This window comes from Gallinula chloropus, assembly GCF_964237585.1.
Source record: "Gallinula chloropus genome assembly, chromosome: Z".
Classification (NCBI taxonomy): domain Eukaryota; kingdom Metazoa; phylum Chordata; class Aves; order Gruiformes; family Rallidae; genus Gallinula; species Gallinula chloropus.
In genome coordinates this window covers 46,077,556-46,102,019 of record NC_140089.1, presented here as the reverse complement: position 1 = coordinate 46,102,019, position 24,464 = coordinate 46,077,556, and the positions used below count along the sequence as shown (strand labels likewise).

The 24,464-nt window shown below is 41.8% G+C and overlaps 1 protein-coding gene across 1 annotated transcript; it reads left to right on the top strand.

Annotated features, from left to right (window-relative positions):
- Positions 1-1,075: 1,075 nt before the first annotated feature.
- Positions 1,076-24,462, top strand: SLC35D2 (solute carrier family 35 member D2; the record flags this gene model as incomplete). The annotated part of the gene is made up of 12 exons (XM_084278608.1): positions 1,076-1,218; positions 3,556-3,589; positions 4,979-5,065; positions 11,191-11,258; positions 13,112-13,183; positions 15,110-15,178; positions 16,069-16,171; positions 17,560-17,652; positions 20,525-20,592; positions 21,333-21,411; positions 23,649-23,731; positions 24,325-24,462. The coding sequence occupies 12 exons, from the start codon at positions 1,076-1,078 to the stop codon at positions 24,425-24,427; spliced, it is 1,002 nt and encodes a 333-aa protein (XP_084134734.1). The 3' UTR covers positions 24,428-24,462.
- Positions 24,463-24,464: the final 2 nt, after the last annotated feature.

Sequence of the window (24,464 nt, the reverse complement as noted above, 5' to 3'; positions counted from 1 at the left end):
TAATGCTTTGGGCAGCTTGCAGAATGAGTATTCCTTCAAGTATGACAAGTACACAGAATTATACTTGTCTGGGGACAAAATTATGTTTTGTGATGTGACAAGTTTTGAGTAAAATACCAAGTTAAAATAAAAAATTGAGGTGTCAAAGACTGCTTTTAGTTTTATTAAGTAATTACATGCAGAAAATCTTGAAGTGTTCAATGCTTCTTAAGTTTGAGTTGTAGTTTGGCGTGAGTTAACAGCAAAGGAGCAGATGTGCTGTCGTTGTAATAGAAGCTTTGAATAAAAACTTGGTTGAATTTTCACATTCTGTGAGTGCTGTTTGGATATTGTTGAATACCTGGGTTCTTCTTTCTGCGATCCTCACAGCCTGACTTGCAACCAAGGTGTTTCCTTTCCCTTCCGGTTGCAATTTGACAGATGTTAACCGCACAAAGCCAATTGTTCCGAGCTTTTTTTTCGGAGTTTGACAAACCCTTGAGCATTCCTTTGAAGTCAAGCCCAGGCCTGGCTCGCCGCAGCGGCCCGTGCGCCGGGGTGCGGTGTGGGCCTGTGGCAACCGCCCCAGGCTGAGGTGGGCTGCCGTCCGCCTTGGGGCGGGCGGGCTTCGAGCTTCTCTTCCCTTGGGAGCAGGGCTCAGAGGCGCTGAACTCCTTCACTGTGAGGACGGTTTAGAAACAAAACCTGCTGGCGGAAGGCACCGCTGGCCCTCGGGAACTCCCCTGCCGGCGTGGCTGCCCCCCGTAGGCGGCAGCAGGTCCTACTCCGAGTGCTTTCCCTTTCGGTCGAGGCCCGGACAGCCGTAGTGGCGGTGGGCTGGCGCTGCCGGAGACCTGCGGGGGCCGGGCCGGGGGGCAGCACCCTGGGCCGGGGAGGTGCGGCTGCGGGACCCCGCCGACAAGGTCCCTACGGCCGGGCTCCGCTTAGAGGCCAGCCCCGCCAGGGGTCACCCTGCCACCGCCGCCGCTGCTTGGGGCCGAGCCGGGCCCGACCGAGCCGGGCCCGGAGGAGGGGCGGTGGCCCGGCCGGCCGCATCCGTGCCGCCCGGGGTGAGGCCCTGCCCTCCGCTGCCGCCATGAGCGCGGAGCAGGCCGCGGGGGAGTCGGCGGCGGGTGCCGTGGCGCCCTCAGCGCTGCCCAGGGTGCTCTCAGCCCTCTTCTACGGAACGTGCTCCTTCCTCATCGTGCTGGTCAACAAGGCCCTGCTCAGCACCTACAGGTGAGGGCCGGCGCCGCGGGCCGGGCCGCGGCTCAGCAGCCGCGGGGCAGCCGTGCGGCCTGTCCCGGCCCGGCCGTGCTGCGGGCCGCCGGCGGTGCCGTTCTGACCCCGGTGGGGGCCGGCTGTGCCTCGCTTCCCCAGCGGAGCGGCACCGCATTGGCCGTCGGGGGAGCGTTTCCATTACCATCAGCGCAGCCCAGGGGCGCGGCGGCGGTTCGGGGGCCGTCAGCCGGCACACGGTCACAGCCGCTTTGGCCCCGCAGACGATGGGCGCCGTGCTGAGGCAGGGGTCGCTCCCTACCACTTCGGACCCGGCTTACGTCCAGCACCACGCGATGGCAGGGCCCTGCTTAGGCGCAGTTTTGAAACTCACCGGTCTTTTTCTCGAAAGCCTGTTGTTCTTCCCAGCGCTGAGGCTGGCGTTAAGCGCGGGCCCTGCCAGCTCAGGCCCTTCAGGCGAGGCAGCAGGTGCGTTCTGCCAGGCAGTGTTGTTTCCTTACCTTCCCGCAAGCACCTTGCTCTTCCGAGGCGGCAAAGAGCGAAAACGGGACCTCGGAAGAACCTCTTGATGTAAACAGATCACAGAGCTACGTGTATTTTATTTAATGGGGAGTCCCATATGGTGCTGTTGTAATGTAGCTGTGGTCTTCCCACCGTTGATGATCGTGACCTAAAAGTTTTGCTCTGTTTTTCCGATGTTTTAGGACATTTTACACTAACAACAGAAAAGGGAAAAAAACCCCAACAACAAAATGAAAGGAAAACGAGAGGAAAATTTGCTGATATTTTCTAACATTGGGTGCTTTTTGAGTGCACGAGGTCGGTGTATGGTATGTTATGAGGTGGTGTGATTTTATTTTAGAGTGGTTTTCATCTTCCAATATTCAGCTCCCTGTAAGTCCCTGGTACACATCTAGCACACCAGTGAAAGACAGGGACAGCACGCCCACCAGTTAGGCTAGATTTTGTATAAAAAGCTTACAGCATTGCTGGGAATGTTTAGGGCTCTGCAAATCAAAAACATCCAGAGAAATCTGTGTAGTACAGATGAGTGAAGTTTCGATATTTGTATTGTGTAACTGTAAGTACATCGCCGCTTAGGTGTATCACATGACTAAATGGAATCCTGTTTCTTCTGCTCTTTTTTTTCCCCTTTCATCCCCCTGCTCCCACCTGCCCTCCCACCCCACCCTCCCATACCTCTGTTTCCCAGAACCAGTTTTTTGACTACTGGCCACTGTTAACCTTTTATCTGTGTTACAACTCCACTGCCATTATGCTCCTTCCTCCTGCAGTTCTGAGCATTTCTTTCTTTCTGCGTTCCCACCCCAGTGGTGCGCGTTTGAGGTGTGTGCTGAGAAGTACTCAGTGTGCTGAGAAGTACTTCTGAGCACACTGAGTAATAGTACAAGGAGTTCTTGGTGCCTTCTATCACAAATAGCCACAACTTCAAGGAGCCTTGATAATGGAAAGTTACACAGCTTGTTGAAATCACGGAGCCTTCTTAGGTAGTTGTTAGTGCAGGTGAGCACAGAGAATTAAGTGGGGGTTATTTAGATTCCTTGGGTGCAGGTTTGTATGTGGCTGTCCCTGACAGTGCAGACCAGCAAAATGCTGCATGACACCTGGGGGGGGGGAGCGGGCAGCAGGAGCTCCTTGACATCTAAGGCTTTTGGGCAGAGGTTCCACATACTGATTGTGATGGCATAAAGCAGCCATCCATTGTAAATAACTTGCTTGTATTTCAGGAGGCATGCAGAGAATTAACAATTACTGCCACAACTGTATTGGCTTTGATAAAGATTTAGGGGAAAGAGTGGAGGGGCTCGGGCTCTTCAGCTGTCCTGCTAAAGTTTCTCCTTTCCAAACATTCAAGCATCTTCTTTCAGCTAAAGCTAACTGAAGGGCTGTGGTAGGAATGTAACCATTCTAGCAGGTGATAGATGTTTCTACATTTACCCGAGTACTTTCTTTTCAGAAAACATATTGCTAGTGTGTTTGGGCTGTAGAGATAAGCTTCCAAGTTAGAGCAGGTGCAAGAAATGTAACTTACTATACCATCTCAGGATGTATAGTGTTACTGTGAGGCCACTCAAAAAGTTTTAATTTGGATGCATCTTATGTTTTGCTGCAGAAATAAAATATTAAGACTGCAATATTTTCACAAGAGTTCCTGAACTCTTGTGAAAGACACAATCCATGTGTCCACTTGTTCACCTTGGTGCTTAATTTAAACTCCTTTTATTTTTGTTGTTTTATTTTGCTTGTTTGGTTGGTTTTCTTCCCTCTTCCCCCTCCCCTATTGTTCAGTATTAAATATCTGTTTATGCTTTTCAGCTTCCCATCACCAATGTTTCTTGGAATTGGACAGGTATGTTCAGCAGTAAAGCACGCTAAGTGTACTCATTATTCTGTAAATTAAACTAGTGTTAGGATAGGTATATCTTCTAAGGGTGGCAGGGGTTGGGGGGGGAAGAGGGAACTCTTATATAGCACTGCACTTTGGGATTAGATACACCATAAGGAAGAGTGGTTTGGTTTAGAGATATCAAGGAATTTCAACCCTAGTCAAAACTATTGCCTGGGAAGAATCACGTCAAGGACTGGAAAAGCCATTTACTTCCTCGGGTAGCGTTCAGTAATTAAGAGCTCTGTCCTTCAGAACTGACAAGATTTGTTCTGCCAAGTGCGTAGATCTCATGAGAGTCCCTGAGCATTTGTAGATTATATGCAGAGACATTGCCTCTATTTGTAGGCAAACCCTGTATTTCCTCATAAAACTCTGCCCCCTTTTCCCAGCAGTTTTCCAGCAGGACTGCCACAGTTTTGGTTCTTTGTTCCCACATTTGCCTGTGGACAATTGACAGTACTGCAGTGGAAATATTTTTTAGTTTTGCTGTTAGTAGGCATCATAGTAAAACCAAAGTTCAGATGTTTTTGTACATAGTCCATGAAGAACAACATGTGACTGCAGAGAGATCACACCTCCAGACTGCTCAAGGAGCCACATGCCATGTTTCAGCGGAAACCAAAGACTAGAGAATGTGACAAGACTTGATGTTAAAGGCAGCAATGTGACCTTGTTCTTTGCAGAACCTGAGACTTGGTGGCCTTTGCATTTTTTTGTTGACTGATCCAAGGTTTCCCTGACTGGTTCCTAAAGTGCATATAATATGACATAATGCTTTAGTCTGTAGTATGTGACTCCACCCCATTTTCTAGATAGGCAATTAATGGATTTTTGTATAAGGAAAAATTTAACATTTTCTTTTCTTCCTGCGGCCAACATGAACTCCTGTGTGTGATTGCTCAGATACTTTCCTTCATTCTGTCCATATCTCTATTATTCATTCCACATGTTGCCAACAGACTGATCAATGCACAATCCCCACCTCACATTAACAAAACTGTAGGAGTTATTCTGCAGACCGAACAATGCTCAGAGTGAAAATAGCATGATTATTCATAGCCTGTATTATTTTCTTAGCTTCTCCTCAGCATGCATGGTTTCACTGATTCTCTTAAGATAGTAAAACACACATCTATATTGTACTTTCAAATAAATAGCAGTCAAAATCAGTAAGAATAAAGTTATTCCAGTTTCTTCATTGCGTGCTGTGTTGTTCTTTGAAAACAAATAAATCTGTAATGACTAGTACTTGTCAAATGCAGATAAAGATCTTGCCTTTGAAGCAGCTTTTTCATTCATACTTTACAATCTTTGCTCCTAAATGACTTCTTGTTTTCTCTTTTGGTTTAGATGGCAACCACTATACTTATCTTGTATGTGTCAAAATTAAATAAGATTGTTCACTTCCCCGATTTTGACAAAAGCATACCTGTGAAGGTAAGGATCGATGTTAATAAGAAACTCTTACTCCTTCTAATGGCTTGCTTTCCTGTGTAGACAGGGTATAATAGAAGGACAGAAAATAGGATTGCATTTGTTTGTCAAGTGTGTTTATTTCAATCTTTGTTTCACTTGCTGTGGGATTTGGTAATTTTAAATTCACTGCAGTATTCTTGCCTTTTGTTTGCAGGGAAATCTGGGGCCTTTAGTGATACGGTACGTAGGGAAGCCCGCTGTACCATCGTACAGTTGGATGAACTCTTCTAGATTTCTGAAGTATTTTTCTGGATGTATACAGCTCCCTGTAATCTCAGTGGGAGATCTGTGTTTAAGAATTAGTTGTGACTGTAGCGTGAAAGGCTGTTGAGAAATTTGAATGGGACGTGTCGTAAAACAATAGGAAAAGAATATATGACAGTTGGTTCCAAAAGTAAGATTTACATTCTGATGTCCTGAAAAGCCGAAATCAAAACTTTGTAGTCTTGGGGACTGTTAATTTTTCCATTATGAGAACCCATTATCACCCACGCCCGCACGAGCATTGTAGGCTCCTGGTGGGCTTCAAAGACATTTGATGGCCATTTACTTTATTTACTCCTCTTCATTATGTGTCCTGTTGGTGAGCTTAGATGTTGTCTTGCTAACAAAGCCACAGGGCTGGCTCTGCAGACTTAAGGTGCCCACCTGTTCTTTCTCCCTCTTCCTCTTTATCGCTCCCTTCTCAGAGAGCAGTTGTTTCTCCTGAGGTGTCACAGTGCACACAATGTACTAGCATTGTAGTCCTTTAGGCAGAACTTTGCACATCCTTTGCACAGTTTGTTTCCGACCAACTAATATTTATCATGTTCTCTTCAATTCCTCCTTTCTTTGATACTGCAAATTCTATTGCAAATTTTATAATACACCATTTTTTTCCCACCTGTCCACTGGTTGCAGCCTATAGGGCACATTTAATTGCCAGTCCTAATAATTTGCACTACTTGGGCACAAAAATGAGTACCTCTGTCTGACAAGATGACCACAGGTCCCCCAAATTGACCCAGAAATGCCTTTGGCCATCTGCAAAGGGTATCTGCAAGAACTGAAGCAGATTCACCTGGTCCTGAAAGATAAGGGTGCTTATTGCAAGCAAGTGGGGCATTGGGAATGAGACTGCCCAAAGTTGGATAAGCCAGTGATGGTAATGTAAAAAACAACCAACGGGAGCCAGGGGAACCTCCCCTAGCAGAAACCTTGGTGAAAAAGACCTGTGGCATTTTAGTAAAATATTGTAAAGGAGTAGAGGGCCCAAAAAGCATCTTTTTACAGCATGGACTGTTAGTGGAATGTGAATTGGAGTATAAGACCCCATCCTACCGATAAAGAAGCCAGACAGGACTTACCACGTGGTACAGGATGTAAGGGGAGTAAACAAGGTTGTGAAAGATTTGCACCCTGTGGCAGCTAATCACTATACCTTCCTGACTAAACTGAGAAATAACCAAGAATGGTTCACAGTACTGGATTTGAAATATGCATTCTTCTGACTGCCTTTAGCCAAAGAAAGCCAAAAGTTATTTGCATTTGTAAGTCCTTCCACTGGTAGGAAAACCCAGCTTACCTCAACAGTGTTACCCCAAGGTTTTAAAAATAGTCAGCAATCTGTGGGAATCAATTCACACGTAACTTGAAACATGGGACCCTCCATCTGGAGATGGAATCCTTCTGCAGTATGTTGATGACCTATAAAGAGCAGCTGAAAGAAAACCTAGCTGTATTCAATGGACTATTTGTTTGTTGAATTTTTGGGACTAAGTGAGGATCAAGTTTCTTAGCAGAAAGCTCAGATGGTGCAACATGAGGTAACCTACCTTAAATACCAGCTGTCCAGAGGACAATGAGAATTTTGAACAGGAAGAAGCCAGCTGCAGAACCCCCTTCCCTCAGCCTCTAAACTAACCTGGAACCTTTTTTGGAATGACAGGTTGTTGTTAACTGTGGATTTATAATTACAGATTCAATGAAGTTGGTAGCTAATGAAGGCACCCCAGCTTTGGGCCTATGTGATGTTACTAAACCTTTCTGGCTTGTTTTCCATGAAAAACAAGGTATAGCTCTGGAAGTCCTGGTTCAGTGGCTAGGACCCTACAAAACAGCTGTGCCCTATTTTTCTAAACAATTAAATGAAGTAAATAAAGGATAGACAGGAACCTACAGGCAGTAGCAGTGGTAATACTGAATATCCAAGAAGCCTGAAAGTTTACCTTGGGCCAAAAGATTACACTATTAGTTTCCCACATGGTATCAGCTGTACTAGAGTGGAAAGGAAATCACTGGCTTTCCCCATCCAGATTCTTGAAATACCAGGCCATCCTGGTTTAACTAGATGACTTTAAGATTGAGATAAGGAACCTTGTAAACTCAGCTTATTTCCTCAGTGGACCAACAACTGAACCACTGACACATGACTCTGTAGAAACTATGGAGACTGCATTACAGCAGACCACATCTGAAGGAAAAACCCCTGGAAGATACACAAGATTCTAGTTTACTGATGGAAGCAGCTTTTTCCTGGAAGCAGTGCAGTTAACAACCAGAGTTGCCATAATGCATTGTTGAGGACATCTCTAGGGTAACTCTGACCAGGAAAAGGGTAACAGATTAGCCGATTACAAGGCTAACAGGCAGCAGAACGGGAGAGGTTCTAACATGAATTCCCAGTAACAGAAATAGGAGTTTGAATGAGCAGGAAAATACTGAATCCTTCAGGGTTGATAGAAAAATAACCCCAACACATGTAACCGGGTGCAATTAGGGAATATTGGAAAAGGAAACATACCAGGGGACTGCTGGCAATTTGATTTCTCTGAGCTCCCAAGAAAAGGGGGGTACTTGCAGACACCTTTTTCGGATGGCCAGAAGCATTTCCTTGTTGATTTGGGGTACCTGTGGTCATCCTGTCAGACAGAGGTACTCATTTTTGTGCCCAAGTAGTGGAGGATCCCCTGGGCTGCCCAGCGCTGCAATAAAGAATGTCTGCTTAATAGTCAACAAGACTATTGAGTTTTGAATTTGGGTTTTCACAGCATCAGTACCAATAAGTATCTGTACTTATTCCCTAATTGCACCTGGTTACCTGTGTTAGGGTTATTCTTCTGCCAACCCTAAAGCATTCATTATTTTCCTGCTCATTTCAGGAGGGGGTGATTTCCCCTAGGTGGGGCACTTACACCACTTCTCCCTCCATCAGAGTTGTTTCATCGCAGTCACTCACCACTCACACCAGCCCTCACACAAACAGTGGGTCAAATCTAAATCACGTTCCAGTGCTCAGTTCCTTACAACAATCTCCACGGTCAGTATCAGTAACTCAGTACTACCCGAGGAGCAGCTCAACCCATGCCCCTACCCAACGCACCACATGCCAGAGACTCCACTTCAGTGGGTGTGCACCAACCAGAAGTAGACTTAAGCACTGTACCCGTTGTATACCCTCAGGCACTAGTAACCTGGTATACACGGGGCATGTAGGATGTCTCCTACGACTTACGTGAAGCCCTGAGTGACTGATCCCAGACTTCCAAAGAGAAACCCAGAAAGTTTTAAATAATACCTTATGCCTTTAGATGGTTCTTGTCTGTTCCCTGCAGTGAGGTGAGGTGTCCCTCTAGGAAGTCCTGGGAGTACCCTAGGGAGTCCTGTTCTCAGCAGGTACTGCAGCCAAGCAGAGAGGGTCCCATCTGGGTCACCAGAACTGATGCCCTGAAAATCCAAAATCAAAATTCCATAGCCTTGGTGACTGTGAAGCAGGTAACTCTTTATTGCAGTGCTGGGCAGCACAGGGGGTCTCTGCTCCAAACGTGTGCAATAAAGGGTCAGTTAAACAGCATTTATGCAAGACATATATGCATATTCACAGGATTTCCAAGAAATGGTTAGATTTTCCATTATGAGAACCCATTATCACCCACACCTGCACAAGCATCCTAGTCTCCTGGTGGGCTTTAAATACATTTGATGGCCATTTACTTTATTTACTCCTTTTCATTAGAACTTCTCAGAGAGAAGTTGTTTCTCCTGAGGTATCGCAGTGCACACAATGTACTAGCATTGTAGTCCTTTAGGCAGAACTTTGCCCTTCCTTTACATAATTTGTTGCTGAGTTTTAATTAACAAGATTAAGTAATATTTATCATGTTCTTAGCTTCAGTTCCATAGGAGGGGCTAAATTATTGCCCACCGAAGGTACTGTTAATGGGGGCTAGCTGCACCGTGTGTGTATGGTGTAAAGAGGCAGGAGAGACAATATGGGAGGATTGTTTCTTATCTCAGATGGGAAACTACAATCTGAAATGACTAGCAATGATCCTTGAAGACTTTTGTATCCATATGCAGTGCGGCTGGGGCTTTACATTGATACATAAACTTGTGTACTTATGCTTTGCAAGGCCCTGGTAAGTGTTTGCTCAGAGATGCAGTTAGGTCCCAGCTCTGTTGCAAAGCCTAGCTATCAGTGCGTTTCAGGCCAGCATCTTCACTGCAGAATCTTGCCATGCTGTCAGTTTACTTTGAATGTCTCACACCCATTGGCGAATGCAGTAATCTCTTTGCATTTCTGCATGTAGAAATCCTGTAGCATCAATTATAAAATGTTTTTTCCAAAATCATGAAGGAAGGATTCCCAGTGGGTAGTTTCAAGTTCAGCTCATAATCAACTTTTTGATGCCTCAAGAGGTTTCCTCCCTCTGCACCCCACCAGTCCCACTACTGTCCCTTCTTCCTGTGGTCTTCACTTTAAAATCAGTACATAGGGCCTTAAAAAACACAGCACCCATGTTCTTTGTCCTAGTACTCTCTATCCTTTGGAAGAGTTCCCTGGATATGCTGGGAGCAGTCAGCACTGCAGCATTCAGGACATTCATATTGCTTTTAGTGCTGAATATGAATAGTCACAGTGAATCAGCTGGTTTGCTCATTGCTCATTTCTTTACTATTTTTAAAGTGCCCCTTGACTGACTCTATTCTTTTGACAATTTTTGTTTTCATTGACACAAGATTGTTGTTGCTTTTCACTCAGGGAATGGTTTCTGTCCTCGGTGCTTTCAGGTGAGAGCTTTAAAGTAGCAAAGTGCTTATTAAAGGGAGGAAGCTTTGGAATTCTTGACCCTTTTAGAGTAAATGTTTCATTGGTCTCTGGGCTGGATGCTGTGATTTTGCCATTTCAATAGGTGAAGTTGAGAGGAAAGAAAGTAATGTTAGCTCTGTTTTCATGCTATGAGTGAAGATAGTTTTCTAAGTAAATATCTGTAGAAGACATAGTGTATTCACATTATTTCGCAAGCTTATGTTGACAGGCTGAATATTGTTAATTTACACGCCTCTTACTTTGTAAGCCAGTTTACTTTTACTTTCCCTTAAAAGTTAGAGTGAACTCTTAGTGTACTTTTCTCCTCTCTACTCATTGCTGTGAAAGAAAGGAAGAGTTTTTAACTCTGATAAAATGCAACCCACTTCTCTGTATAATTTTCCAGCGCACAATAACAAATATTGTGTCTCCTGAAGCATGTGTAGGCACAACAAAACCAGCTATTCCACTTTTTAAGATAGAGGATCTGTTTTATCTTTCTGCTGTTTCAGTTCTGCTTGGCTGCTAGGGACTGGGAGTAGATGCACACACCAGTTTTGTCCCCAGTGATTACTTTGGCTGCCTTTAATCTTCTGCGACTCCTCTGTAATGGGAGAATAACAGCTTTGAACTACAGCTTATTATTGTGTTGGGATTCCTGACTACTCACACGTTTTCCTAAGGCTCCAAAGTTAGTTTTATACTTGCAATTAAAAAATTTAAATTAATATTGGTCTGAGAATTACAGTAATTAGAATTGATTAACATTCACACTAAATTGAGTCTCATTAGAGGTAGATTTTGACTCTTCTAATGAAATTAGTGAAGCTGCGGTTGTGAATGATCACATGAATGAGAGGTGCAGATCAGTTTGCAGCAGTTACATTTTTTTCCTTAAAAAAATCCTCTTTATTGCTAAAAGTACATCTGATATTGCAGTTACCAAGTTATATCAAATAATTTCTCAACAGTACTTCAAAACATAATAATCTGAGTTGTGCTTTTAATTTTATCACAGTTGTTTCCTCTGCCTCTGATTTATGTTGGAAACCACATCAGTGGATTATCAAGTACCAGCAAACTCAGGTACAGTAAATGGAAGTTACAGACTGGTTTGTGTGTGTGTGTAGGTAAAAAATAAACACTAGAAGACCCTTAGGATTGCCTAAGGACTTTATATGATTTCTGCCTGTCTGAACTGCTGATATTACTGTGAAACTCTTACCCAGCCGTTTGATCTGTGTACACGTTGTTTGTGTCTGCTGAGGAGGGGTGCATAGCTAAGCCTGCAGTGACAGAAAACCACAATACTCCTCGTGGTAATGAAAGTGTTCGCTCATACCTAAGTGTCCAGCTTTTCCTTCATTTCTTAAACAGAGGGTTGGGAAGCTGTTAAAACAGACTTTTTTGAAGGCAGAAGAACGTGGGAATTTTTTTGTACCGTGGTGTTGGTGTGGGTTATTTATGGCACACCAAGAGATGGAAAAACTGCTGTGTAACGGAGTGGTGGCAGCAGCATAGCCCTGCTCATCACCAGGAGCAGGTTGTGGGAAGATGGCTAAAGGTCTTGCTGACTCCAATAAGCACAGATCCATGAGAGATGCTTCCATGCTAGTGCTAAAGCTGTAAGGTCTGTGGAGTACTGGCTTTAATGGATTGAATCCGTTCTTCTGTGGGAGAGGAGTGCAGAAGCGTGATGGATACATCACTACCATTGCAGTGGTTTCTTGTATGTTATTACAGGCTCCCGAGGACTTGATAGTGAAACCAAAACACAGGGTTTCAGCACTAAAACGTCAGGCACCTGATTCTGCAGCTCCTCATTGTACACGTTTGGAAGATTTTCCACTGAGGTGACTGTTCAGGCAGACACGAGGACTTGGGCAGGACCATCCCTAGTGGCACTGCAGCCAGTGTGAATGAGGATGTAGCCTCAATCCTGTAAAAGTTTGATTCGTGGGTTCTTCTTCCCTACCTGGAACGTTAAAGTGTTTTATTACGTTATTTTAGATGTTAGTGCACCATGTCCTCAACTGACACACTTCTTTTAGATTTACCATTCTTAACTCATTTTTCTAACAGAAAAGTAAGAATGGCTGCATTGTTTCTGCCATTAATGTCCTGCATTGTGTTTTCTTACGTTATGTGACATATGTTTACAATACGGAATTTTCCACCTTGCCTGATTTGTCTGTAACCTGTAGATGATCCTATGCATAACTTCAAAATTTTAGTTGCAAAGTGATTAAACTGTGTTAGGATTCGCATTATTCATTCGTGCAGTTGTTAATAATTATCTTAAACAGATGAGTAGCTGGTCTGTATGGCCATGCTGCCAGATTTCCAGAGTGTCCGATTAAAGTATTTTCTCGAATTAATCAAAAAAGGTTTCCAAATGCATCACTAAATATAGACCAACACTATGTTGTTCAAGACTATCTGTTTGTTGGATAGTTGTAGCTGGTATTTTTTGTCTTGTGGATTTATTTTACTTCTTGAAAGCACAGCTTATTTACTAAGCATACTTGCTTTGTATTTTATTTATCTTTATGTTTTCAGGGACAGGTTTATTGTGTGTCCTTTAAGTTTTCAATAGAAATAATTTTTACTTATCCTGCCCATGATTTTTACAGAAATAGTTATTTCATAGGGACTATGCTGTGTGGAAAATAGCTTTTATATTCCATTTCACTGGTGCAGAGGGATCTTTTAGAAGGTAGTCAGTTGCATTGTTTTAGAAAATGGAAAATCTTGTGATTCTTCAATGATTTGGTTGTCTAATCTGGCTGTAGTGTCAGGCTGACATTTTTTAATGTATACTTAGTGGCTGGGAGTTTGTTTTTTTTTGCTTATTGATTTGTGGTTTCATCCTCTGTTTAGTAAAATTAGATGGGAATCGGGGCATAAAGATGCTTTCTTTTTGTTATTTTTTTTTTCAGTTTGCCGATGTTTACAGTGCTCAGGAAGTTTACCATTCCACTTACTTTACTGCTGGAAATCATCATACTTGGGTGATCCTTTCTTTTATTTATTTTTTAAAATTTATTTAAGATAACTTTATTTTAGATCCTATTGAATGGATTACTTCTGACATCTCATTAGAATATTGAATTAGTGTTTTCTACTGAGAAGTAAAGAAAACTGAGGAAAGTGGGTTTGTGTGGCTTTTCTTTGAAGACAGGTACATGCACTAGAATGAGTACAGGTTAAAATCGGCTTGCTCTCATTTACCCAGCTCATTCTTTTTGGCTGTTTCACAGGAATCAGGTAAGCAGAGCATGACTCAGACACTTATTTTAGTGATTATGGTTTGTGCCTTGTCTCGGAAGCCCCTGAGCAGCAAACTGTTTCAAAGAGACAGATCCTTAAACCTCAGAACAGTGATGATAGTACGGGAGTTTCCTTATGTAGCTTTGTGGGTCAAGTCTAAAAACATACCAGTTTAATGAATCAAAACAGTGTCTAGCAGTCTGCTGTTAGATCAGAAAATTCCCTAATTATAGATACATTAGGGATTTTTTAATGAGATATTAGCAAGTGTATGCTATTGCAGCTTAGGATCATTAGTTTCAGTTGTACCAATTTGGAAGAACAGGAATATAAATATGTCATACATTGTCACCATCATACTGCTGTATGGCTTGTTCTTGGGCTAAGGCAAGGTCACAGGGGCAGAAGCAGCTTGCTGAAGCTGAGCCCAGGCAACACAAGAGTGACAGTCAGGGGAAAAGCTTTTCAGAAAGCCTCCCAAGTAGATTTGTATCTCCTTTTGGCTGAAGCAGCAGCCGATCAATTTGAATCATATTTGGGGATGCTCCAGTTATAAGTTCTCACAGGGAAAGCAGAATTTGCTGTCTTTTCCTGTTGGTGTGAGGCCTTCTAAAGCAAGTGAAATATGAGTCAGTGAGGTTGTCATCAGTTCTCAGCTGGACTACAGTAGTGTGATGTATGAGCGCAAGCAACATCCTAACCTAAGGGAAACTTAAGTGCAGAACACTGTATACGTACAGAACTGCCACAGTGTATTTCTCCAGGTCTGAAAATAAAAGGACTTCATAGAGTCTGTGCTGGTTTACATCAGGATTTGAAAAGTGGTCAAGTTTTGCATTGTCACTGTTGAGATTTATTATGATCAAAGCCTAATATATCTACAGACTGCATACGGCTTTGTTGCTGGGACAGCAGTACACATCTGTGCTGCTTTGATGAACAGGATTTCTCCAAGAGCATTATATATTTTGTTTTGATGGATCTTTTCTCATGGGCCAGCTCAGAGCTGGAGCCTGGCCTGAGAGAATGACTATGGGAATGTCAGTAAGGCACAATTACAGTGCGGTGCAAAAATACTTAAACCATTTCACATTAAAGAAGTACAGGTATAAGAAGCAGGTTGGTTTTATGGTGTGATCTTCCCTACTCTGTGACAGTGCTGATGTAGATGTACTGAAGAATATAAGTGTCTGTTCTTTCCCCTCCAAGTACAAGGTTTCAGTTTGAATTAAAAATAAGTATCTATTTGAAAAATATCCAAGGTAGTGGGCTGTACAGCATCTTCCCCGAGAAAAGTGAGATTAAAACCTACATGCAAGATGTGTAGTGATTTTCCTTTATTGACTTACTGGAAGACTCTGAACTATGGCCATAATGAGTACCAGTGCATAGTAAATTACAGTTTATTCCAGCACTGTTATTTTGAACCTTTGAACCTTACTCTTAAAATTATCTAGTAGCAGAACGCTCACCATGTTTTTTCAGTATTTGTTCTGAGGGACAAAGTCAAACACTGTGGCACATAGGCAATTGCATTGCTTCTGTGAGGTTACCAAGACTGCCCTGCTGTTAAATGTCCTGTGATTACTAATTGCTTTTCAGGCAGACAGCCATTTAATCTTATCTTCAAATAATGAAAATGTGAACTGTGTAATTTTTGTCTACAGGAAACGATACTCACTGAGTATTATAGTCAGTGTATTTGCCATCATTCTTGGGGCTTTCATAGCAGCTGGGTAAGTTTTTCATTTGTTATATGAAGTCATGTTATAAGAGGAGGGACAACGGGAGGATTTTCTTCCATATTAAGTGCAAAGTAAACCTAAATTGACATCAGTTACTCCGAATTAAGTTGATTTGGAAAAATCTGTCTACTGACATTGTTTGGAGCTGCAGGAATACAAAAGGAAAAACTTAGCTCCAGGTGGAAGTATTTGAGTTGCCTCTTTTTTTCCCCACTAGGTTTTCCATGTTTGCAGGATCATAAATGAAGCAAGTTGTAACTGTGTGAGGAATACTGCTTTTATTTCATATTATCAGTGTATTTTAATAATGTTAGAAAAAAATGTCCTTGTTCGGGATAGAAAGACTGATCCTTTGGTGGTCAGATACTGTTATGAGTTAGGCAACATTTATAAATAATTTTTAACAAGTTGAACTGTGAGATTAAGTTCACAAAGTGCTTGTATGTTAGTCTCCTCTGTTGTTGTTTTTTTAGGTGGTTTTTATTTTCCCTGTTTGGATATTCCTTTATTCAACTGGAAATGTAATGTTATAAGTAGTTCCACTCCATTCCTTAACTACTTTTTGAGATAAAAGACATAGACAAGTATAGTCAGCAATAATTGGACAGGTTGTCAGGATTGAGACAGATGGGACTGTTCAAAGAATGAGAGCTGAACGTTTCCTGCCACTTCCACACTGAGTTCTCACAACCTTCTGATGACTTACTTGTGAGGGCCCTGGGACTGGATGTAGAGCACCTTGACTTACAGAGAAGGCTGAAGGCAAAACTTGTGACTTGCTGGAGTTCTCAGTATTTGCATTTATGATACTTCTCTAGGTAAACAAGGTAGTGCAAGGCATTGTGTATGGTTTCCTTATTTACAGCATAATATTTTCCCAGGTCTGATCTGTCTTTTAATCTGGAGGGCTACACATTCGTGTTGCTAAATGATATCTTCACAGCAGCAAATGGAGTTTATACCAAGCAGAAAATTGATCCAAAGGTAACTGTGGGGTGATTAGGTTGAATGTAATGTTATGACACCACTGGGTTACTTATTGTATGACTTCATGAACATACAGTTAGAAACTAAGAAATAGTTTTATTCGCTATCATAGTTCAGTTGATAAATACATACTGTGGTTAATACATTCACCTTTAACATAGAGCACCCCAAGAAAAACTTGTTATTATTATCTCAGGACAGACTTAGTTAAACAGCATTATTTTATTTTTTCCAGGTCTTCTAGGCAGAATTTGTAGTGGTTTTAAAATGTTGGTTTTGGCTAAAAAAATAAATCCACAAGAAAAGCAAAGTAAAATAAATACACAAAAAAACCCCAATCCACTCATCAAGCAAGTAAACATATATATATATGTATGTATATATGTATGTATATATGTATATATGTGTCTAAGGAAGATGGCTTTTTGACTAGAAGCACACTTTATGGTTTCTGTAAAATAAATTTATGGGTAGGAAGAGAGACCTGACCAGTAATGGTAACAGCTGGTATCTTTTTTTGGCTGTCTTTTTTGGGTGGGTCTCCACCAAACCCAGGTATGCCAAAGAATGAGGCCGTGCGCTGTGCTGTTGTTCTTTATGTAAACGTTGAGCAAGCACTGCCATAAAAACATGCCAAGCTGTAGCAGAGAGCAGTTGTGGAGATGCTGGATAGAGGGTTTGTCACTAAGTGTTGTGAGTCCACCTGCACGGTGGAAATGTGTTTCTTTTAATAATCTCAGGAATTACATTGAATCCAGACTCTGTATTGTTCTTTATGAGCAGCACTTCAAAGCTTCACAAGTAGCTGCAAAATATGGCGTTAATTTCAGAGGAAGAGAGAAGCTGGAGGGATTTGCTACATAGCGTGGCTGAGTTTGAAGGGAAGAGGAAGGGAAGACTAATGTTTCATTCCCCTCATCTTCTGCCTTCATGTCAAGCAGGTTAACCAACATGATATACGACATCCCTCAAGTTGCTAAAAGTTACATCAGTTACCAGTTTTGAACAGATGCTCCATCTAGGAAACAGTCTTCATTAATTTTCCTGCTGTGCTGGCCCCAGGGTAATCCCTTGGCCAGGCAGGGACTTATCTGCAGTCTAACAGAAAGCAGCTCTGGACTGGTGCCTTAGGAAGTGTCTGACTAGTTGGTGGTGTATAGACAAGGTGTAGCAGAGCAAAAAGGTTCTGCTCAACATACAGAGTGACTGAAATGGAAACTCAGCGCAGCACTAATTCAACAGTTGCAACCTTGTATTATAAATTGAAGTGTATTATCTTTTGTCTGCTCATTGACAATGATGTCTGAAGGATTGCCAGAGTAATATTTAGTATTTTGCTCCCAAATGGTTTGTGATTCCAAACACTATGTTTCATTTTTTCACAGGAGTTGGGAAAATATGGAGTCCTTTTCTATAATGCTTGCTTCATGGTGCTTCCAACAGTTATTATTAGCTTTTCTACTGGAGACTTTCAGCAGGTAGGAGCAATATTCCATGTCTCAGACTGATAATTTTATTTTGCTCCGTTTTTTCAGCTGGGGAGGCGGGTGGAGCTTTTTAGTTTGCATTTCTATTAAAATTTATTTTAAAGAGATAATCCTACCTCCATTTCATTGACTAGTATTTGAAATATGTGACTTGGACTTCCCTTCACAGGTGAGAACTGTAATTATTCACTCTGATGGGAAGCCAAAGCCGTGTGACAGCCCTTACATGAGTCTTTGTTTAGAAACTAATGCATGACTGGGGATTCTCAGCTAGAGCGATTGGCAGGGAATCCAGCTGCACCGTGTGATTTGCCACATGCTCTAAAATGAGATTGCAAATACCAAAACCAGACAATTTCCATCCCTTCTCTCATTTTGATGCACAGAACAGATTCCTGTTTAGTCTCAGTCTAGTTTAGTAACCTACATTTTACATTCCTATAGAACGACAGCATGACCCCTCCATGGCTAATCGTAATACAGAATAACACTATAGGCAGTGTGTGCTGGCACGTGCAGTATCAGACCAGGAGGTTTGTGTTGTTTTTCTGGCTCCCTCACAGACTTGCTGAGTTGCCTTTTTCTTACCAGTAAAATGAGTTTAGAGTCTCATAATCTCTTTGGGAAATATTTGAGATTTGCCACTGAAAATTGTTACAGAGCTTGTGGGTGTCATTAATCATTTCATTGTCCTTTGTTGTATGTTGTTTGGCTCTCATGATTTTGTCATTGTGTTCTTATGAGTCTACTTTAAGTGCAAAACATTGTCATTCACTGAAAAATGATGTCTTTAGATCTGCTCTGAGTGTGAAATCTCTTCTTGTGACATAAGTCCATCATGACTAGTGCCAGTTTATGAAAATGTGGCTCATGCTCTTGGCAGACTTAGTGGGGGCCAAGTTTGCATGACTGTGAGGTTTCATTTGCTTTCCCAGCAGTTGTGGCTGGAGGCATTTTGGAAGAAGTGGACAGGGAAATTTACCTTGTTGCTAGGTTTATTCCATGGGGAAAATAAAAAATGCATTGTGCCCACATGTTTCTGCACAAACAACATAATGTTCAATTACCTGAAAAAAATTAATTAGAGAAATGCATAGTGCCTATTCTGTATATGCATTGACTTGGTCACTTAATATTAAAAGGCCCTTTAAATAATGTGGATAACTAGTGTCAGAATGATGCACAGACATTAAATAACAGAGAAAAGGTAAAGTATGGAAAAATAGAGATGAAAGCTCAACACATTGCTGTAACGAACACCTGTATTTTGCAGATTTTTGGGCCATAGAATTTGGCTGGCTTTTACCCTAGCAGAGATTTTCCCCCTGATCCATTTGAGGCCATGCACAGCACCTTCCTTTTGCCTGTCAAAATACCAGTATTCTTCTGTGTGGTGGGGAAACAGCTTCTGCTCTTCTATCTCTCCCTGGAGCAGTAGCTACCACAGAATCACAGCTAGGGTAGAAGTAGGGGTTAGCTGGCTGACTAGGGGCCTCTGTAGATCATCTAGCCCAGCCCTCCTGCTAAAACAGGATCATGTAGAGCAGGTTGCACATGACAGCATCCAGATGGGTCTTGAATATCTCCAGAGAAGAAGACTCCATGACCTCTCTGGGCAACCTGTCCCAGTGGTCTGTTACCCTCAGAGTGAAGAAGACTTTCTTTATATTGATACAGAACTTGCTGTACTGTGGTTTGTGTCCTGTCCCTAGGCATCCCCTCTCAGTCTTCTCCAGGCTAAACATACCCATCTCTCTTGGCCTTTCCTCATATGAGAGATGCTGTGGCCTTTTGCAGGACTCTCTCCAGTAGTTCCCTGTCTTTCTTGAACCAGGGAGCCCATAACTGGACACAGCACTCCAGATGTGGCCTCACCAGGACAGAGTAGAGGGTGGGAGGAGAACCTCCCTTGACCTGCTGTCAACACCCTTTGTAATGCGCCTCAGGATCCCATTGGCCCTCTAGGCCAAGAGGGCACTGCTGGCTCATGGCCACATCTCATAGAAACTGCAGGGTGTGAGTGTCCTAGTTATTTACTTCTCTTTTACCAGCTGGCTGAGTAGGAAAGCATGATGCAGTGGAAGAGAATTGAAGCCCCTCTGACTGTAATACTTGTCAGTTTGTTTCTGGACACCAGCACAATTCTAGCAGGGGGTAGAGCTGCCCAAGATCTCTGTAATCTGTTACCTCTGGATGCTCAGCTAGCCACAGCTCAGCATGGACCGACAGCCTCTACCCTGTTTCCCAGGGTTGTGTTCAGCCTTTCCGGAGTTTTGTGCTGATACAGGTGACTTAACACGGTTAAAATAAGGCATATCCTGAAGCTTCTAGAGATGGAAAAGAATCTATGACATGTTTCTTGGTTACTGTTGGGTGGCACTGTGTGTGTTTGTTAGCTGCATGACACAAAGGAGCAGACTTCAAGGTGATGATTTAGCTTTTTCATTGACCTCCATTGATGAAAGACCTTGGTAATGCTTATTTAATCCTCTTGTGAGCTCAAAAACAAAGGCTTGGACCTTGGAAGATGTTAGTGAATGAATCTGTGATATGAAATAGGTTTCAAGGAGATTATTTGCTTTTCTCTCTGTCTTATAACAACAGTATTTATTATGTAATATTAACCACAGTGTTGGTATCTGTATCCAAAAAAAACCCCAAAACAGATTCTCTGTTTTGTTTTTATATTTGTTGCTTGTTCTGTGCAGTCTTATATCTGAACTGCTATAGATGTTACAAGAATGTATCTAGGTATCATAGGTGCTGTTGTCCTGTTATTTTCATACTAGCAATATTATGTAGGTGTTTACAGTTGATTATGTAGCATGTAATTGTTGTTGTCTCTCTCTTTTTTTTTTAATAGGCAACACATTTCCAGCACTGGACAAATTTTTTATTTGTTTTTCAGTTTCTTCTTTCCTGCCTCTTGGGGTAAGAACACAGGGCAATTGAGTAAAGATGTTTTAATGACAGTGTTTTGTATTATAAATCTCACATGTACATGTAAGACTTACTAATAAATTGTGTTAAAATTCAAAGAAAATTTTTTTTCTCCAGGCTCCAGTCTTGTTTTGTAATTATTTCTAATTGTGTAAATAATTGTTGCTGTGCTATCTATTTTGTTGGCTTCACAAGTACAGTGGTCAACTTAGCTTTTTACTTTTTGTAATCAGTATTTCTCTGCTGGTTTCCTTTTCTGAGTGTCTATCAAACTCCTTTGCAGTAAGGAGAATGTCAGCTCTTTAGCATAGGAACTGTTTATTCTTTATTTGCCTTGGAAAATAAGTAATGAAACCATGTTTGTTCCTGTTGGAACTGCAGAGTCAAAGCAAGATAAAAACTGTGAGTTGGATCCTGTTCTGCTCTTTGACATGTCACCAACCAAGGGCTCTAACTAACCTCAAATATTGACATATTAGAAGCACAGAAAATGGGGATGACGCTATTAGAACTCAGACAGCACATTTTAACCCATATTTTGAGTATTCTGTATATCCACATCATTAACTTAAAATACAGATCCACAGAACCTTTTCTTAATGTTCATAGCAGGTAGGATTGAAGATCTCAGAGAAATACTGATCCAGAAGGTGTTGAACATTACAAAGTGTTGCTAAATTACTGAGATCCTTGAAAGGAATTTGTAAAATTTTCTTACTTGCTTTATTTAGGTTTCTCTTGATGTATTCTACAGTCCTATGCAGTCATTACAATTCTGCGCTTACAACAACAGTAGTTGGTGCCATCAAGGTGAGTTATGGAGAAGAGGTTATGGGAATACTCAGATAGACAGGGAAGAGCACTGACTCATCAGTGATCCTGCTTATGCTTTGAGCTGGAAATCAGAGTGAGGGATAATACTGGAACACTGCTTACGCCAAACATTCTGGAGATCTGCACAAACACGTGGCCTTGTTTTCACAGAATCACAGAGTCGCAAGGTTGGAAAAGACCTTTAAGATCAAGTCCAACCATTCCCATCCTGAGCTAAACCATATCCTTAATAACTCATCTGCCCTTTTTTTAAACACCTCCAGGGATGGTGACTCAACCACATCCCTGGGCAGCCTGTTCCAGGTCCTGACAACCCTTCCAGTGAAAATTTTTTTCCTAACATCTAATCTGAACCTGCCCTGGCACAGCTTTATGCCATTTCCCCTTGTCCTGTGACCTGTCTCCTGGCTGAAGAGACCATCGCCCACCTCTCTACAACCTCTTTTCAAGTAATTGTAGGTGATGATAAGGTCTCCCCTCAGCCTTCTCTTCATCCACTGAGGTTCGGGTATGCTCTGGAAAGCAATGTGAGCATAGATGTTTTATTTTTCCTGCATGAGACACTTGAACTGCTTTAATTAAAAGACGTACATTTAACCACGTTTCATCAGGCACTGTCATCTGCTTCTGTTCCTTATCAAGTTACTCTGAGTTAGTCAAGTAGCCTGGTGTGGATCCTTTCCAAACTGATACAAACTAACCCCCTTTCACTTTGGGCTCAACTAGTTTCCGTTGCTGCTAACAAATAGGGCATTCATAGCTACAGAATAATGGTTCAGCTGTAGTAAGGAGTTTATTGCTTTATGGTTAACTGCTTCTGTCTCTATGTGAGAACTTGTATTCTGGCTGAATGTACTGCTTAATTTTGGTTTGTATAAATTCTAGTCACTTTGATCAACACCAAAACCTGCTTGTCTTAGAAACTGATCCTGGTGTCTTTACAGTCTGTTTTCTCTAGCCCAGTTTAATTTAAAACCAGGGCAAGTTCCTTTGTGTTGGTAAAGCACGCCCTGAACGGGGAAGATCATCGACCGCACAAGCACCTTGTTGTAGGCCAGTTTGTAGAGCATGGAGAGCTCCAAGGTGGAAGAGTTTTAGCAGAAGATAGAACTTGAACAGTTGTTGGCCAGACAACTCTCAGAATCCCAGCTGGCTTAGGCACAGGAGTAGCAGCCCTCAGGGTGCTCCTATTCCAGGGTGACTAAGGAAGACAGTACCCCCAGGATAGCTATATCCACAAAAAGAAGACTCTTTTTACTTCTCTTTCTACAGCTGGGTTTTTTTTTTGAAAGCTGGCAAGGTGAAGCTACTAGTTTTCATTCTGTAGTCCTGAAAGCTTTCTTTTAAATTGTAGATGTCTGCACTGAGCCATTAAGCTAGAGCAGCGCTACTTCTGACTTTTGAGTAATGAGACATTTTGAACAGCTTCGAAGCTGAGGAGCACTTTATGATTTAGAGGACCCCAGCAAAAATTGGTAGAAACTATGTCATTGTCCAGGCTAACTTCTAAAGCATTTGAAACTAACAAAGTGTTGGCAAAATGATCACACCGTTCTGTAGACTTCCTTTTGTCTATATAGAGCATTTTTCCCAAAACTTGGTAAGAGCGGGGAAAGGGGTAGAATATTTAAACTCTGCCTGCCTTGAACTTGAGCCAGGTGCTTTCAATGCACATTTAGTTGGCAAAGTAAGGAGGTAACCCCTTTTAAAGCAATAGTAAATAACTTTTATTGTAACTTTAAAGTATATTTTTTGTGCTTGAGAACTCCAAACCTTCTTTTAAGAAATACGATTTTAAATGAGCCTTTCAAAGATTAAAAAGTAGGCTTTCAGAAAGTGGCTATAGCTCCGTTTCACCTAACATCAAATAGCTAATTTGCTTTTATCTTTTGCTTTCTTTTATTGTTTCTTTATTTCTTTTTTCCCTTTTCTCCATTTTTCTTAATTATTGTTATTATTTCCTTTTATTTTCCCCTTCAACAGCCACCCTCAGTACATTGCATGCATTTAGAAAACGTACAGATTTTATTATTCTATTTTGCTGCTACATTACCCATAAGGCTGACATCCTATGAAACTTATTTTAAACTCCGATTTTAAAGTGGCCAGTTCAAGTATAGCTATATTCTCAGAAAAGGGAATTAATCTATATAATTTATATTGTTGGAGATGAAAACTGACTTCAATAAATGCATGGCTTTTGTTCCTTTCAGAATATATCCATTGCTTACATCGGAATGTTTGTTGGTGGAGACTACATATTCTCCATGTTGAACTTTATAGGTCTAAATATTTGGTAAGTGGTACTTGAATATCTTTTATTTATTAAAGCTAACAGTTTCTCAGTGAGATACAGTTTTATGTTTTGTTTGATTTGGCCCACTGAGGTGATGCATTTTTGAAACTACTGCTCTGAGGACACACTGCCTCGGGATGTAAAGCTCACTACAGTTAGTTTTGTCTTTTCATGCCTGTTTCCAGGTATTGAATTCTACTGTGGTAAGGTCTTACGTAGGGAACCATGCCCACAGTTTTACTGCGCGGGGTTGAGTTCATTCTTTTTATGAGCAGCAGTTCAGAGCTGCTTCCAAGTAAAAGCCAAGTGGTGTGGGAAGTGAGAACGCTGCCTGAATGAGTTGTGCCTGCTGAATGTGAGTTACAACTTGTGTTTGGATGAACTGTTACATCTGTTCGTATGAAGCTGTTGGGAGCAACTGATAAATGGTCTTTGGGCTTGTTCCTCAGATGTCTTACATAGCTCTCAAGCACTCCTAATTTATGCTAGTTGGCATTCTTCAGTCCTTTGGAGGGAAAGGTACATATGTATAAAGGGATTTTATATATAATGTCAAGTATCTCTGACACCTCTGTTCATTCTCTTTTCTTTAGTATGGCAGGAGGACTGAGATACTCATTTTTAACCTTAAGAGGAAACAGCAAGCCTACACAACCTGGGGATGAAGAGAACACACATCCTGAATCAAGGAGTTAGCCAAAGTGCCTGCCGTGAAAAAGACTGAAAACTGGAG